Source organism: Schistocerca serialis, chromosome 8 (genome assembly GCF_023864345.2).
Source record: "Schistocerca serialis cubense isolate TAMUIC-IGC-003099 chromosome 8, iqSchSeri2.2, whole genome shotgun sequence".
Taxonomy (NCBI): Eukaryota; Metazoa; Arthropoda; class Insecta; order Orthoptera; family Acrididae; genus Schistocerca; species Schistocerca serialis.
The window spans coordinates 338,178,390-338,196,571 of record NC_064645.1 but is presented as its reverse complement, the minus strand read 5'-3'; the positions used below and the strand labels follow the sequence as shown (position 1 = coordinate 338,196,571).

The 18,182-nt window shown below is 42.1% G+C and overlaps 1 protein-coding gene across 1 annotated transcript in view; it reads right to left on the bottom strand.

Annotated features, from left to right (window-relative positions):
- The window catches only part of LOC126417007 (luciferin sulfotransferase-like), a 40,388-nt gene extending 25,566 nt beyond the window's left edge, over positions 1–14,822 (bottom strand). Inside the window, exons 1-4 of the mRNA XM_050084895.1 lie at positions 14,660–14,822; positions 9,699–9,798; positions 3,705–3,846; positions 639–759 (exon numbers count right to left, since the gene is read on the bottom strand). Coding sequence (XP_049940852.1) covers positions 639–759; positions 3,705–3,846; positions 9,699–9,798; positions 14,660–14,822 — 526 coding nt within the window. The remainder of the gene's footprint in view (positions 1–638; positions 760–3,704; positions 3,847–9,698; positions 9,799–14,659) is intronic.
- Between the last annotated feature and the right edge of the window lie 3,360 nt (positions 14,823–18,182).

The window sequence follows — 18,182 nt, the reverse complement described above, 5'->3', positions numbered from 1 at the left end:
TAGGCGATATTGATATTCTTCAGCAAAATTTTGTGCGCACTTATTGTGTATTACGCTCAGGACTGCTTCATAATGTCGAAATAGTCTAAACTAGCTGTACCAAAATAAAATTTTATAGTAGCGCTTTGGTGGTGTACATAAGAATGTCCGTCATCAAAGCTGTTGATGACAATTAATAAAACACTATATAAAGAAATCATTTAATACAACATACTGCAATTTGATGCATTAACTAATAAATGTGTATACCGTTTCCCATCTACAATGCGTCTATTACTGTTATATATTTCATTCATCCGTTCTTCAGCGAGCTGTCAAGATTCTATGCTGGTCTGTTAATTGTTTCACTATTCATGTTATTTGTGTCATGTATCCCGTGTAGGATACAATTTTAGTAGGTTCGAAGTTAGCTAGTAACATACCAGTATTTGTCTTCTTTACAATACGAGGCAGGTTATTTTCAACAACTGAAGTGGATAAATTATAAGAGAAAGAAATTAATTTAGGTTGAATTAGACAGTCCAAGGTATTGTATTCAGAATCTTATTATCTTTTTCTTTTGGGATTTTTCTCTAATTTAAATAAAACATATTTCATGGTAGTTCTTACTGATTTGCAGTTGCAGTGCAGGTACTCACTTTGATCCATCATGAACCAGTCCATAAAGTGCTCAAACGTGAATCTGAAGCCATAAACCAGGTTATAGTAGTGGTAATAAGACAGTGCCGCGTCTTTTGGCTCTCTGGAGACGTAAATCACCTGCAGGGAACAGAAAACAAACGCTGCAGTTTAGTGACAAACAACAATTATTGTGTAGGTGGCTTTGGACTGTTATGCAGAATAAACAATTTGGAGGCGTTTCTTTTCATCACACCTTTTTATGCGTGGACTGATATGTTGAGAAGCATCACGTAGTATTCTGACACACTACACTGAAATAGCTTTATCCTCCTCGACCAGATCAGTGCTGCAGGTGAAATAACATGGCAAAGTGAAACGGGATGCTGCACAAACATCAAAAATTATTAAGAGTTGCGAAAAACGTCGACACAGATATTTGCTATGTAAATGCAGAAGCACTATCGAAGGAAAAATTCCTTACCTCTAGTTCAATCGCTTAGAGGATGGAATTATGAAACACATAAACTGTTCACGAATGGTAATTCTTCTGGAGACTGAAGGGTCATGCGAGTTCCAGCTATATTTGTTCATTTAAAGGGTCCAGAAGGCAGTTAATGTCAGAACTTAGGTTCACGCCGTATTTCTTGATTACCGGAAAGTCTATGCTCCATCTGTGCACCATCGCATAGAAGAACTCATGAAGAGTAAAGAGGCAGTGGCGCAGAAACGCATCCTCCGCCTGGGCTCCGGGAGAGTCTATCCTGTTGTTCCAAAGGGGTGGCCACCTCAGTTGCCTCTCACCTGCCGTCATGTACAGTTCCAGCAGTTTCTTTGCTGTCTCATTAGTACATGATTGTATGAGATGCCATTATTTGAAGAGCCAAATGAGGAACCAAAAATCTCCTTATCAACTGCGCTTTAGAGGGTAGAGAAATCACTAACTACTCCAATCATTGAATAAAGAGAGCCCGCCTCTAGTGACATTTAGTAGTCGAGGTAGGGAAAATGTAATTAAAAGTATTTCCCATGGCTTGACTACTTCAGAAAAACGGTACAGAAAAAGAAGAAATATTTATTGTTAGGTAATGTTGTCGATTGGTTATGTGGAGACTGATACATAATTTCCAGAGGACCCATGTACTTCATTTTACATTATCAGTATTTTAGTAAGCAATGTTGTCCACTGTATTACATTTTTACTACTTTGAAATTTCCCTCTGACATTTTATGGCCGACTTTATTTTTCTTTGATTGATCTTCTGTGTATGTGACTAACCTTTTTCAGTACTCCAGTGAAAAGATATTGACTTAGAACGTCTAACTTCTAAACATCATTAGGATTCAGGATAGCATATGGCTTACTCTAGGATAGGGTGATAAGAACTCTGCTGTGTGCTGTATGTACACTATCTGATTAATAGTATCTGGACAACTATTAGTGGTCATTAATACCTTTACGGTGACATGAACTATGCTAGGCACACGTTCAATGAGGTGCCTGAATATCTGTGAGGGAATTCTCCAGACCCAAAACTGGACAAGGTAGTGATGTTGGATGCTGTGGTCTTGAGCGAAGCAGACGTTCTACCTCGTCCCATAGGCGTTCCGTTGCGTTCAGGTCGGGACTCCGGGCATCAGGAATGTTGTTGTCCACACAGCATTGCCCCACAGAGGCTACTTTGTTACAGACTACAATGTCATGCCGATACGTAAGTCATCGTTTCCAAACTGTTCCTCTACTGTACACAGTATAAAAATCTGTAAATAGTATTCCTATCCATCCGCATTTAGCCTTTTTTAAAGTAAAATAAGGGGACGATACCCTAACCACGAAAAACACTCCTGTCCAGAGCTCGTGCGCTAGTGGCTAGCGTTGCTGCCTCTGGGTCACGGGGTCCCAGGTTCGATACCCAGCCGGGTGGCGGTTTTATCCACCTGTTGTGCTGTCCTCATCATTTCATCATCATTCGGGAAGATGGCGAGACTGGACAGCGAAAAGATTGAAAATTTTTGCAGGCGCTGATAACCTCGTAGTTGAGAGATCAAAACACCCCCAAACCATTACACCACTTTCTCCAGACCATACCTAACTTTCGTCATTACACATGACAGCAGATAAAGTTTTGAAGGCATTTGCTGAACCCAAACCCTTCCCTCAGACTGCTACAGCGCTATTCATCACTCCAAATCACTCATTCCCAATCATTCACTGTCCAGTAGCATCTCTCCTTACACCATTTTATACGTTGCTGAGCAGTGTCTGTAAAAACTTGTGGCTAATGAGGACCTGCTCGAGCATTGTATCCCGTTCTTTTCATTTTCCTGCCGGCCGGTGTGGCCGCCGGCCGCGGTGGCCGTGCGGTTCTAGGCGCTTCAGTCCGGAACCGAGCGCTGCTACGATCGCAGGTCCGAAACCTGCCTCGGGCATGGATGTGTGTGACGTCCTTAGGTTTGTTAGGTTTAAGTAGTTCTAAGTTCTAGGGGACTGATGACCTCAGATGTTAAGTCCCATAGTGCTCAGAGCCATTTGAACCAACCGGTGTGGCCGAGCGGTTCTAGGCGCTTCAGTCTGGAACTGCGCTGCTGCTACGGTCGCAGGTTCGAATCCTGCCTCGGGCATGGATGTGTGTGTTTTCATTTTCCTGCGCACAGTCATTGCGCTAGATTTCATTAGATTTTTACAGAAACTTCCTGCAGTTCTCGACGGACTTCCTCTGTTTGGTGTTGGTTTAGCATTTCTTTCCCGTTTCCATTTCGCAATCACATCACGAAAGTCGACTTTGCAAGCTTTAGAATGGTTCCAGAGTTCTTGACAGATTTGTTACTCAGGTGACATCCAGTGCCCAGTCCCAGTTCTAAGCCACTGAGCTCCCTAACCTACCCATTCTGCTCTTACTACTACTCCATTGACGGCACAATGCTTCCCGCCTTTTTTTATTCTGGTGAGTCCGCCTCTGGTGATATATAGTGATCAGTTACGCAATACACAGATAGATTATGTAAATGATATGGCAGATTACGTCAACTGAGCGCCCATCGTTTCACGGACATTGTAAACACAGAGATGTATGGCAAGGACTCACCTTGGGCCTCTTGGTCCAGATCTGGGTGGGAAGCAGCTCCTTGGGCAGGTGGCTCTTGATGTAGCGTGGCGGCGTCAATTTGGCCACCTTCTGCACTGTCTCCAGTTCCCCGTCTGGCACATCGCCGCCGATGGTCATGTTCCTGCACACACGAGTCCAACAGTGCTGTGATATATAATTTCGTACGTTAACAACTTTCCAAGTGAATGAAAATATGTTTTGAGTAATTCTTCCTAACATGTAGCGAGTAGGAAAATAGTCCACGCGAAATACAACGGCTTTCACCATCTCACCTACACGTCTGGCTAAGATTGTTCGGGTCCGATGAAATGCGGGTGGACGCTAGGCTAGAGTGATCTTACGGTTCATCTTGGAAAACAGGTTGAAAAATGACCGACCTACGTTTATACCAGAGAAAGCTTTCGATAATGTTGACTGGGATGCATTTACTTCAATTCTGAAGGTAGCAGAGACCGAGTACAGTAGCGAATGGTTACCTACAACTTGAACGGAAACCACACTGGAGTTATAATAGTGGACAGACACGTAAGGGAGGCAGTTGTTGATTAAGTAGTGAGACAATGGTGTAGCCTATCGCTGATGTCATCCAATGCATTGAGCAAGCAGTAAGCGAAACCAAAGAGAAATCGTGAATGGAGTACAAGAAGAAAAAAGAATAAGAGATTTGGCGATTGCATTGTAATTCTGTCAGAGACGGTAAAAGACCTGGAATATCAATTGAATTGAATGGGTAGTGTCTTGAAAAGAGTTTATAAGGTTGATATTAACAAAAGTAAAGAGTAACGGACTGTGGCGAAACTAGATCAGGTGATGCCAAGGCAACGTAGATTGGAATATGAGATACTAAAGGAAGTACGCTTTCCCAATTTGGATACCAAAATATGTGTCGTTGGTCAAAGTAGTGGGACGCAAAGGCAGACTAACAACAGAAAGAGAAGCGTTTCTGAAAAAGAGATATTTGTTAATATCGATTATAAACTTAAATTATGGCAATTTTTTTCCGAAGGTACGAGGATGTGCTGAAAATTAATGCTCCCTGCACCCTATTTTTTCTGTAAAAACTCTTAAAGGTTTATAAATAAAGTAAACTTTATTAAAATTTTATATATTTATTCTCCAGGTCAATATATTTATTTCTTAGCGTAGTTCTCTGGCGACGAACTCACATAAATACACTGATGTGACAAAATTCATGGCATAGGGGTAAGCACATATACAGATGGAGGTAGTATCACGTTTACAAGATATAAAAGGGCGGTGCACTGGAAAAGCGTCATTTGCACTCAGGTGATTCATATCAAAAGGTTTCCGACATGACTATCGCCTCACGACGGGAATTTACAGATTTTGAACGCAGAATGGTGGTTGGAGATTTGAAGCATGGGACACTCCATTGCGTAAATCGTTAGGCAATTCAATATATCGAGATCCACAGCGTCAAGAGTGTGCCGAGAATGGCAAATTTCAAGCACTGTCTCTGACCACGGACAACGCAGTGGCCGACGGCCTTCATTTGGGACTAAGAGCAGCGGCGTTTGCGTAGAGTTGTCAGTGCTTGAAATAACCGCAGAAATCAATGTGCGACGTACGATAAACGTATTATTTAGGGCAGTGCAGCGAAATATGGCTTTAATGGTCTAGGGCAGCAGACAACCGAGGCGAGTGGCTTTGCTTAGCATGCAGCGCCTCTCCTGGGCTCGTCACCATTGCGGTTGGACCCTAGACGACTGGAAAATCGTAGCCTCTTGAGATGAGTCTCGATTTCAGTTGGTGAGAGATGATGGTAGCATTGGTGTGGCGCAGACCCATGGCGCCATGGACCCAAGTTGTTAACAAGGCACTGTGCAAGCTGGTGGCGGCTCCATAATAGTGTGGGCTGTGTTTACATGGAAAGGACTGGGTCTTCTGGTTCAATTGAACCGATCATTGAATGGAAACGATTATGTTTGGCTACTTGGAGTACTTAGAGACCATTTGCAGCCATCTGCGATGGAATTTTTGTGAATGACAACGTGCCATGTCAGCGGGCCACATTAGTTCGCGACTTTTTGAGGAACATACTGTACATTTCGAACGAATGATTTGGTCACCCAGATCAACCGACAAGAATCCCATCGAACTTTTATGGGACATAACTGAGAGATCAGTTCGTGAAACACTCTCAGTTATGGATGGCATTAGAGGCAGTATGGCTGAATATTTCTGCTGGGGACTTTCAACTACTTATTGAGTCCATGCTAGGTCGAGTTGCTGTGCTACGCTGACCAAAAGGATGTCTGGCACGATATTAGGAGGTATCCTATGATTGTTGCAGATTTTGCAGCATTCACGTGTGGTCTGGTATCGCTGAAGGAGAAGGTGCTTCATGTATGGACGAACTGTTCCAGTTCGTGCTTTTAGTTTTCTGAGGGCACTCAAGCACCGACGTACTTACTTTACACACAGCCGTGTTCTACGCTACAATTCGGAGCCCAGTAGCGACAGAGGGTAGCAACTTGCGGTAAGGTCGACAGAGTAATAGGCATCGCATGCGATACGTCAACCGATATTAAGAACAGAGTAAAAAATTTGGATGCATTACTTTTCGGCTCGCCCTCGTATTTGTCTGGACAGTAGCACTGTACGGGTGTGAAACGTTGACAATAAGCAGACCAGACAAGGACAGAAAAAAAGATGTGATGCTACTGGGTATTACGGAAGCGTAGATAAGTAGGTAGAGTAACTAATGAGGTGGTATTGAATCGAACTGGAAATAAACGAAATTTATGGTACTACTTCCCTAACAGACGGACGGACGTATTTATTTTTTTCTCTCTTGTGCAGAATGGTACGCAGGATACTGCTGCATCCGTTTTCAGTAAGCTACCACAATAATTCAAAAATCTTAGCAGTAATCCATGCACTTTCAAAATGAAACTGAAGGGTTTCCTCATGGGTCACTCCTATTCTGTCAAGGAGTTCCTTGAAAAATTAAGCTGATTCTTGTTGTATTGTTGATTGCGTTTACTTAAACTTATGGCTTGACTTCTTTCGGGTTCATAAGCATTTTATTTTTATCTGTTATTACTTCTAAACTGTAATTTCATTTACTGACACGTTCCATGACCATGGAGATTTGCTCCTCAATTTGGTCCTACGGAACTTGACGTTTAAATAAATAAAGGACGTTTTCTGAGGTACCAAGCTGTCGTCTAATTGGCAGTGGATGGTATTATCAGGCTGAAAATTGTAGACAGAGGTGTAGGTATGAATGTAGCAAGCAGGTTCAAATGTTTGAAGACTTCCATGAACTCCGTTAATGATAAAAATTTGCACAAATCATGTTATAAAAGACTAGGTGGGATAAATTTACAAGAGGTATTCAGACAGATTATCGAGAGTGCTACAGCATGTTTGCATGTATGTATGTACGTGTGTATGTATGCATTGAACCGGAGACCTAGAAACGACGGAGAGGCTTCGACCTGCCGCAGCCCTCTGGGGTTCACACAACAGGTCACTGCAATCCACCCAACCTACCGCCGCCCCACACTGAACTCAGGGTTATTGCGCGGTTCGGCCCCTAGTGGACCGCCCGGGAACGTCTCATACTAGACGAGTGTAGCCCCAAATGTTTGCGTGGTAGAATAATTATGGTGTAGGCGTACGTGGAAATGGTTTTTGCGCAGAAAGGTGTGTAGTATACTGCTGTAACAATTTTCAATAAGCTACCACAAGAATTCAACAACCTTAGAGAGCTTAACGGGAATTTTTGTGAGGGTGCCAAGCACATGAGTTGTTTGAACACTCGTTGTAAATGTACTCCAAGACAGCTTTCAGGAAATGTTATTTACATACATTATTAGAATCTTATGAATGTGTCACACGTCCTGTAGTCATGAGAAATTATGCCAAGTTTTGTGAATACCAGGACTAAGGAAGTGAGATCGATACTGTAAGAAGTAGTTATCTGTGGTATCACTACATATGTTATTTGCTAAGACAGTGAATGCAAACACGAATTTAGGCTCTACAGGGTGGGACGTTTTCTTCAGAATATGCACTTTCCTACCCTGTTACTTTATTTAATGTGTTTTGCATTAGAAAGTTTTACGAAAAACTTCGTACAGACCCGTGCCCATGTAGATGTACCTCGTTAAATACTAGACAGGGCTGATGGCAGTTGATGTGCCACAGTGGCGGGTGACAACAACAAACTTGAGCCAACAGGCGCAAGTCACGGTAATGCAGTTGCTGTGGGCGCCAAAGTAAATGTTTTATAATTTATATTATAACTAAGAAGATTACAGAAATTAATGAATATCTCAGGAAGAGCCTGTGCATTAATTAAAAGTGTCACTATGATTCTGTAATATCAAAGTATCTGGGTTAATAGAAATGAGTGGCATCACATTGTCACCCGATCATTCACGAACATGTACGAAGTAGTGCGAACATAAATTTTAGAGCCGTAGGACTCTATAGCTTCCGAAGACGAATTGGAGTAGTTGCTCGAACACCGTCTTGATCACTCTTCCGCATCGGCCGTAATTGTTACAGTCAGCGTTCGGTCTCAGAGTATTGTGAATGTTAGAAGATGGCACCAGAACACTGTTTTTTCTGATTTTGTTGAATGTTAGCGGAAGTACTTTGACCCTTGCATGGACTCACCCGTAGCACGCGGTGCAGAACATACTCAGTGGTCTAGAAACAGAGTACGTCATTTGTAAGATAGTTTGCTCACATTCCATTCATTGTTATCTATGCCTGAATTTGCTTGTATGCCCAGGTTGTGGAACAGATGTCCAGCTGTGAGCAGTAAGAGCTATTTGGTTTAACCACTTCACAAGAATGTGTCGGATTGTTCAATCGAAATGTGCTAGTGGATAGATAATATATGTCAATAAGGCATCCCATTTGGAAAGTATTAGTAGATGTTGTGACTTGGCAAGACAGCCAAGTCACCATGAGAGGAAGCCGAAAGGCACGCGCTTAAGCTCACGCAGGCTGGCGCGAGGTCTGGAACAGTTAAGGGAATTAATAGTAGCAAATAAAGGACGTAGTTGACATAATACTTAACTTTAATCCGTAATTGGAGAACATCGCTCTTGACGGTACATGTTTTATAATTTCAATATTAACTGGTAATGGCGCCTTGCTAGGTCGTAGCAAATGACGTAGCTGAAGGCTATGCTAACTATCGTCTTGGCAAATGAGAGCGTATTTGTCAGTGTAGCATCGCTAGCAAAGTCGGCTGTACAACTGGGGCGAGTGCTAGGAAGCCTCTCTAGACCTGCCGTGTGGTGGCGCTCGGTCTGCAATCACTGACAGTGGCGACACGCGGGTCCGCCGTATACTAACGGACCGCGGCCGATTTAAAGGCTACCACCTAGCAAGTGTGGTGTCTGGCGGTGACACCACAGTAGATATATTACATATTGCGTCTCAAGTGAGCAATTGATTTAACCATTTCAGACACCACGGCTATAAGTGTGTACATTAATTTTTACTGTGCCTTCTCTGCAACAGAAATTTTTCCCTCGATGAAAACCTCATTTTCATGTGTGTGAATGTTCAGTCTTTTCATTGTGTGCAAGTACTGCTACTTGTTGTGCGTCACTATAAAAAAATATCGTCAAGGAAATGTAGCAGTGCGTAGCAGCTTGTGGCAATCAGAACGCAGAGAGGTGTATGGGTAGTAATATTCCACTGAATAATTGAATGTTATTATTGTTATTTTGCGTGGTAGTTATTGAATGGTCAGTAAATTTCTTACAACAGTGAGTATTTCAAAATTAATCATTTTAGTCTGTAAATAGAAGCCATGTGCACAAAGTACATTTTGAAATTAGGTGCTTATATCTCAATAAACCTTTCATCTGAAATCATTAAAAAATTATCGAAGAGTGTGAAACTATAAAACAGACCTTCCCTCCCTTAAGAAACAATTCCGATCTGAAAGGGTTGATAGCCGATGTATCACAATGTACTTACTGAATCTGCGGAAATCTGTCTTCCAGATTGATCTTCTTCGCAGTCTCGAAATCGCAGTTGTGTCCAATGAGCCACACCATTTCCTGGGTCCATGTTGTTCCTGCAAAGAAGTTACCAAGCGGGTCAGTTTTGGTGGCGTACCCACGTCTGAAGGCCACTCCATGTTTACCAGCCAACTGCAGTAGGAAGGCAATAGGCAATCGGTACCAAATATGCACATTGGCCGTTCCTCGGATCGTTGTAGGGGGCTGCGGCGACAGCGGCCTGACGACATCAACATGATCCTCCCCTCTCTTAAACTACGCATCTTTCTCGAAAACAGGCCAATTAGAGAGCTTCTAAGCCAAAACACACATATTTACATCTCCCATTCACAGCCCAGTATTTGTCACCCAATCACATGTTTCAACTTCTTCTTAAGCCATGTCACTTTCTAGGAAATAGACCAACCACAGAGCTTCTAAGACAACGCGAGCACGCGCGCGTGCGCGCACACACACACACACACACACACACACACACACACACACACACACACACACACAGCCGGCCGGAGTGGCCGAGCGGTTCTAGGCGCAACAGTCTGAAACACACAGGTTCGAATCCTGCCTCGGGCATGGATGTGTGTGATGTCCTTAGGTTAGTTAGGTTTAAGTTTGGTTGGTTGGTTGGTTGGTTTGGGGAAGGACACCAGACAGCGAGGTCATCGGTCTCATCGGATTAGGGAAGGAAGTCGGCCGTGCCCTTTGAAAGGAACCATCCTGGCATTTGCCTGGAGTGATTTAGGGAAATCACGGAAAACCTAAATCGGGATGGCCGGACGCGGGATTGAACCGTCGTCCTCCCGAATGCGAGTCCAGTGTCTAACCACTGCGCCACCTCGCTCGGTAGGTTTAAGTAGTTCTAAGTTCTAGGGGACTGATGACCTCAGAAGTTAAGTCTCATAGTGCTCAGAGCCATTTGAACACACACACACACACACACACACACACACACACACACACATTGAGATCTCCCAGCTACAGCCCAGTATTATTAGAAGTCATTAAAAAGAAACGGCAATCAGTATGTACTCAAGAACCGTCATTTCGTCAGCATTTGCAGACCTGACAGATTCATCAACATCTGCAGCAATCTGACACAGCTTTGTTATATTTACAGAACTCAAACAGCTTCGTCAGCATTCACAGCAACCTGACACAGCTTTATCAGAAAAAAAACACACACACACACGCATACTCATGTAGATCTGTCACAACCCAGTATTTTGCCAGCCACTAAAATGAAACGGCCAATCACTGTCCACTGTTTTAGCAGTCATTAAAACTAAAGAGCGGTTTAGTGTGTACCCCAGAGTTGGTAATCTTGTTCTCTGTACTCCAATTGCTTACAATTATAGTTCGATATTTGTACTCCACTTAGTAGGGGGCACAATGGACCCTCAAATTAAATATTACAGTGTCATTTCCATGTCAAATTGTCTGTATTATTCACCAAAATACATAAAGGTATTGTCACTACTGGTGTAACTTACAGTTAAGATGCACTTGACAGGTTAAACGCGACTGTGGGCTCTCAAATGTCACAAAATGGAAATGAGCGTACGGCATTGTGGGCCGGGAGCCCCCCCCCCCCCCCCCCCCCATTCGGGGAAGTTCGGCCGCCGGGGGCAAGTACTTAATGCATTCGACGCCACATTGGGCGACTTGCGCGTCGGAAATGGGGATGAAATGATGATGAGGACAACACAACTCCCACTCGCCCTAGCCGAGAATTGAACCCGGGCCCTGTGGCGTGGCATCCCACCGCGCTGGCCACTCAGCTAACGGGGGCGGACTCAAATGTCACAATGTTACTTCCACATCTTACTTGTCTATACTAGGTATCAAAATATTTAAAGATATTGGCATTACTGGTGTAATTAACAGGTTGAGGTACGCTTGACGACTAAAACAAGACTGTGACCGCTCGTTATTCCCGCACCCAAACTGTCTGTACTGTTTTCAAAATAATACGTAAACATATTGGTACTATTGGTGTAACTTACATGTTAAGATACACTTGGTGTCAAAAACACGGCTGTGGACTCTCAGGTTAAGTGTTACACTGTTAACCCCACATATAAATTTTTTGTAACATCTATCAAAACACACAAAGATATCCGCCTTTCGATCTTAGGTCTACTTGAGGATATGTTACTGGTGGTACAAAAACTATTTTCTTCAACTGACTAGCAACCATTTTAGAGGGGAAGAAGGTAATGAATACATTATGTTATACTTGGCAAGTGATCTGAGGTTAGGAAAATGTTTATGAACACCAAGAATGCGTCTCTATCGCTGTCTAATGACGTCTGTGAATGGTATCCAAGCAATATCACAGACTTATTGTTACAAAACTGTAAACTTTCCAAGTTCACATTTCCATCTGGGTATTAAAATAAATTTTGAAACATTGTGTCAACGTGAAGGATTTGTTACGGGGAATCACAGAGTAGGAGGAGTATGAGGAGTTTGTTGGTTAACGTTCGGTCTACAACGAGGTCATTAGAGACGGAGCACAAGCTCGGATTAGGCAGGAAAGGGAAAGTAAATCGACCATGGCATCTCAAAGGAACCACGCCGGCATTTGCCTGAAGCGATCTAGGGAAATCACAGGAAACCTAAATCAGGACACGCTGACGCTGTTTGAACTGTCGTTCTCCCAAATGCGACTTCAGTCTTTTAACCACTGTGCCACATCGCTCGTTGTGGGAAAACACAGAATATTACCAAAAATGATTGGAAAGAAATATGCTGTGAAAAATATTCAGTGAAACAAGAATAATTGTTGCTTCCAGTGGTCAGTTATAGCCGGCTTCTATTCAGTAAATGACCACATGAATCATGGGTGTAGTTATACTTCTTATTCAGGTACATAAACTTTACACACATTCAATTTCGTACTGAACTGAAACTTGCGAAAATATTTAAGGAAAACAGATGAATGGATCCATTGATATGTACTGTATTCAGTAGTCTAAGCAAGAATGTGCTTATAAAAGGAACAAAAGAACTTGAATGAAAAAATTTTAATAGGTTCCGCTATCTTGCAACATCGTAATTGTAAGAAAAATGGCAATTTTTTAGCTCTACCGGTCGAAAGTGCAGACAGAAATTGGTCATTTCTCTTACATAAAAGCACTAAAAAAAGACAAAAACATAGTAGCATTACTTGCTACTCATCATTCAGCTGAAGTATGTGAACCCTGTTCGTGCTTATTTATTCTAAAGAGAATTTGCTGCACATTTAGTTGAATGTTTGCAATTGAAACCAGTCAACAGTATCATGCCCAAAACAGAGAAACAGTTCATAAAATTCGACTCGTATAACAAGTAACATTGCCACTTGTCATAAACTTAGACACAGAAAGCTTGCAAATATCGGGCGATAACGATGAAACTTTTGTGCACAAATCATGTAACAGCTTTCTATGCGTACTGTGGTCACAGGGAGGAATATTCAGAGTTTTCGCTGTATCGACTGTGTGGGACGGTTTAGCAAACAGCTGTATCAAAGCGCATAAAAAATTAAATGTTACAAACAAGCAGATGATTGTTAGTCTCGAAGAGAAATAATCGTTTTGAACAGCAGAAATCTGACACATCTGCAAGAAATTCTTCAACGAACTTATACTAAACGCAGAGATATTTGTTGTTTTTTACAGGCATATTTCGACGAGCCGCACACGATAATTATAATTTAAGCTGCAGAATTAACTTTAAGGTGCTGGTTGTGTTTCACAATCTGACGCATTACGATGCTCATCTTACAATTATCAACCGTTGTGAACGAGTGGAAGAAACCGACCACTGCATAACCATTAAAACAAATCATCCTCATGTTTCTGTAATTGATACAAACACAAAAAAGCGTAACACATTAAGTGAATCTAACACAACTGCGACACAAAAATTCGGTTTACAGATTCCTTCAACTTTCTGATGTGCTCTCTAGAAAAACGTGCGTTGTTTTTTTTTTTAACCAGACATGAGCAGCTGATCCCGGCGGAGGTTCAAGTCCTCCTTTCGGCATGGGTGTGTGTGTTTGTCCTTAGGATAATTTAGGTTAAGTAGTGTGTGAGCTTAGGGACTCATGACCTTAGCAGCTAAGTCCCATAAGATTTCACACACATTTCAAACCAGACAAGCTCAAAACAGCAAGAAAGCCAAGAAGGGAAAAGATCTTTGTAGGAGGCCGGAAGACGACTTTAACATAATGTTTCTCTAGTTCCTGCCTAATTTTAGACGATATATTGACCTACGTTTGGAACGAACGCACAGGATTTGAACAGCTCTAATTCCTCATTAACTTTCGGGTGATCGGGTGTATTCTTCATTAAAGCTGTGCTAATTTGATGTCGAGAATGGTCAATGTCTTTGAAGAGAGACTCTAGGTGTTGCAGAAAAATAGTGGGTGCATGCAACATCACGATCACACGTGGGTGTGCGTGTCTCAGATGAAGCAACACTCGTCAGGGGCGTTGAACTCGAGAAAGGGCGGTAATGCAGCAAAAGCTTATTTTGGGTGTAAAATTGGCGCCGTGTACCAGCAATCTCATGTGTAAAAGCCCCATGAAAATGGCTGAATGGCTGTCACCCGAAACGTGACAATATGTCGACATCAGCTGCCCCTATTCGCGAAACCTTTTGCAACAATACTCATTACGACGGTATTCAAGTATCACGAAAAAGAGAATGGCTAACAGTGGTAGAAGGTACACTCCACCATTCACCGTGTGGTGGCTTGCAGAGTATGTGTGTGTATGTAGATGCGGGACCTTCACCCCTACTTCTAATCCAGAGTTATGCCATTAAGACGGGGTCCATCAACAAGCCTCGATTGCACATTTCACTCGTGTGTAACTAAATGCTTGGTCACATGGCGAGATCTGTAAATGTATTGAGTGATGGATTACTCACCACACTTGGGGAATGAGACGACCCACACGTCGTCGGAGCGCACCTCGAATTCTGAGACGCAGGTCCAGTTGCGGCGGTAGTGGTCGGTGACGATGCAGCGCGAAGGATCGGCCCTCCACAGCACCACCTTTCCATCACGCTCCCTCACTGGTTCGAAGTGCATCGCGCCCATCTGCTGCCTGAGAAATAAATTCCATCTGCACACTTGTTTAGAAGTGCTCTGGCGCAGTATGGCTATGACGTCTGAACTGAGGTCGTTGCACGCTTGATGGAACAGAATTGAAATACATTCCACAATTGATTTAAAATTGCGACATTTACACAAACCGTCAACGAACAGAACGGAACGTGTTAGTCGTGTTTTCTAGGGAAGAAACGGTCGACGTGGTCGTGGGTGATGGGGACTGCGTCCTTATCTGCTAACTGCCGAAATTAAAGAAAGAGAAGGAAGATTGGATTTAGCGTCCAGTCGACGTCGAGGTCGTCAGATACGAAGCACAAACCCGGGTTGGGTCAAGGATACTAAAGAAATCGGCCGTGCCCTTTCAAAGGAACCTTTTCCCTGGAGGATTTAGGGAAAACAAGGAAAACTTAAATCCGGATGGCTGGACGCGGGTTTCCGCGCTGCCCTATGTTATATATAGTCTTGATTACCTGACTACCCCGCATTTCCCAGGTATGTATAAATAACAATCTTCTAGTAACCCACATCCACCTCCCCTGACTCTATCCATCTGCTCCGTCCCCCTCTGTCCATCTCCTCATCACACTCTACGTCCATCTCCTCCTCCTTCCTCTCTCTGTCCATCTCTTCCTCCTCCCTCTGTCTGTCCATGTCCTTCTCTCCATGTCTCCCTTCTCTCTGTTCATCTCCTCTTTCCTTTCTGTTAATTCTCCCTTCCCGTCTCTCAGTCCACATCCTCCTAACCCCAGTCTGTGTCATCACCTCCTTCCCCCTCTGCGGCTATCCATCTCCTTCTCCCCTTCTCTCTCCATGTTATCACTCCCACTCCAATATGAGTTTGCTGGTTCTTACTCTTACAGCACTTCGTTCCAGGTAGTAAAATGTGTACCCTGTTTGGCTCAAATCGACCCAGGTGTTTAGGAAGAACACTTTACCCGTGGTTTTGCATTACATTACGTTACATATATTTCATATACAGGGTCATTCGCGAAGATATGCAAATATTTTAATACGGTATTCTACAAGTAAAGCTAAAGGAAAAAGTTCATACAAACATAGGTCCGGAAATCTGTAGTCACGGAGTTACGGCTAATAATAAAAGATTTTATCTGAAATTTAGCAACTTCGCTAATATGAAACCATCGCAAACCTGTACAAGGTTAAAGCAAAGCACTATTTTCATTTATTTTGTTCTTATTGATCTGGAAAATCTAATAAAACATGTCCCAGACGTGTATCTGGAGTAGTTTTCCAGAACATCCAGAGAATCAAAGACATCATTTCGTATTTTTTTAAATTTATGCACTACTTGACCCAATTTGTTTTTGGTTAAATTCCAAACAATTGCACAAAGTTTTCAACAGAAGTTGTAGAGAATTTAATTTTGGAAAAATGATGGTAATAACGTCAACTAAAACTGTATGAATGTGTCACATAATCTGCTTTTATTAATACAATAGCACATGTGAATTCATGTTAAACTGGAAAAAACGAAGTTCAGTGTTAACGAAGTTGCACAGTGTACATACTGTTTTACAATTCATTGACAATAAATGTTCAAAAATGTCTCCAGCGAGTTCAGTGCATTTAGCTGCAGTTTTATGAACAAATTTTGTTACCCGTTTCAGTTCCACAGTGTTGTTCTTAATTTTGTCAACTGTATTCATAATGCGAGCAAGTAATTCCTCATATGTCTTTCATCCATCCATTGCTGTGAAACTGGGCGCCCAATTGGGCCAGGTAGTTAATAAGTCAAAAATTTTACGAAATTACGTTTTTGCTTCTCTGGATGTTCTGGAAAACCACCGCAGATACAGGTCTGGGATATGCTTTATTAGATCCACCAAACCAATAAAAACAAAATAAATGGAAATCCTGCTTTACTTTCACCTCGTACAGACTTACGACGGCTTCCTATTAGCGAAGTTGCTAAATTTCAGACAAAATCTTTTATCAGCCTTAACTCCGTTACTAAACATTTGCAAACCAATGTTTATATGAACTTTTTTCTTTAGTTTTACTTGTAGAAAAGCATATTGAAATATTTGCATATCTCCGTGAATAACCCTGTATATTAAACATATTTAACACATATTTGTACACAGATTTCACCTATGTCTCTAGCGAAATTCACCCAGCAGTTTCGTTTGCACGCAGCTCAATGTTTATGACGTAATATCTCCTGAACTATTTTTCGTACAATGACATAGTTTTCAGGAATACCGAGTGGCGTATGTGGATACCGTCTGTGAAATGTGTTGAGAATAGAGTTAGTACAAAGAAATAACAAAGCAGCAGCTTTTCGTACCTCTCAGTGTTTATGACGTCATGTCTCCTGAACAATGCGTCGTACAATGATACGGTTTTGCAAGTACATTCAACGGTATATGTGACTACTGTCTGAAAAATGTGTTGCAAATAGAGACAGCAGTAAAGAAGTAATAAAACAAAACGTCATGCTTGATGCGGCAGTTTTACTGCGTTAACGGCGAAAATTTGGTAAGCGATAAATTTCCTTCCTTTCATCATTTTGCTTGTGTTTTCGTCACTAAGTTCTCTCACTCTCAAATACTGGATGGATATAGTCTGGATATTAGCGCGGCCTGAGGTACACTTCTTTCTCACACCTAACCGCCCCCCTGTGAGAGGTAAGGTAGTTCTTACCCCCCAGACAGCAAGTGATATGTGTACCAAGTTTGGCTGAGATCGATCCAATGGTTTAGAACGAGACGTGAAATATACATACATACAAACACTTTTATAATATGTATAAATTTTATTATATTGCTTTGTTTCTGTGACATCCATGACAATTGCATATTTTTGTCTTGAGAGTGCTTCCAAAAGAGAGACGAGATTTCTGACAGTGAAAAAGATTTAGATTTTGCAATACCCGAACAGAGAAAAAAATGTGCACAAATAGGAAAATAAATTGACGAAACAATTTTCAACAAATAATCTTTTTTTTTTAAAGTCAGAGTCAACTCCATCAAAGAACAAAACAATATTTCCGTTTTTGACCCTATTTGGTGATTACAAGGAAATTGTACCAACTTCCCTTAACTATTTAATTCCTACTGACGGAGTACCTAAGGCCAACATATGTAAACAGGAAGATGCAGCTCTCAACCGTTTTCGAGAAAATAACTTTGAAAATTTTGGGCTTTCTTATATGCTTTATAGTGTCGGAGAGACAGGGCGCTTAATTTCATTAGCGGTAGGCCTATGGATCTAATAGTATTGTCAATACTACTTCCTTTTTTAACTATCTGCACCAATATTCGGCGACATGCTTCGATATGCGTGGCACGCCGCGAAATTGTGTGGCGACCGAGAACA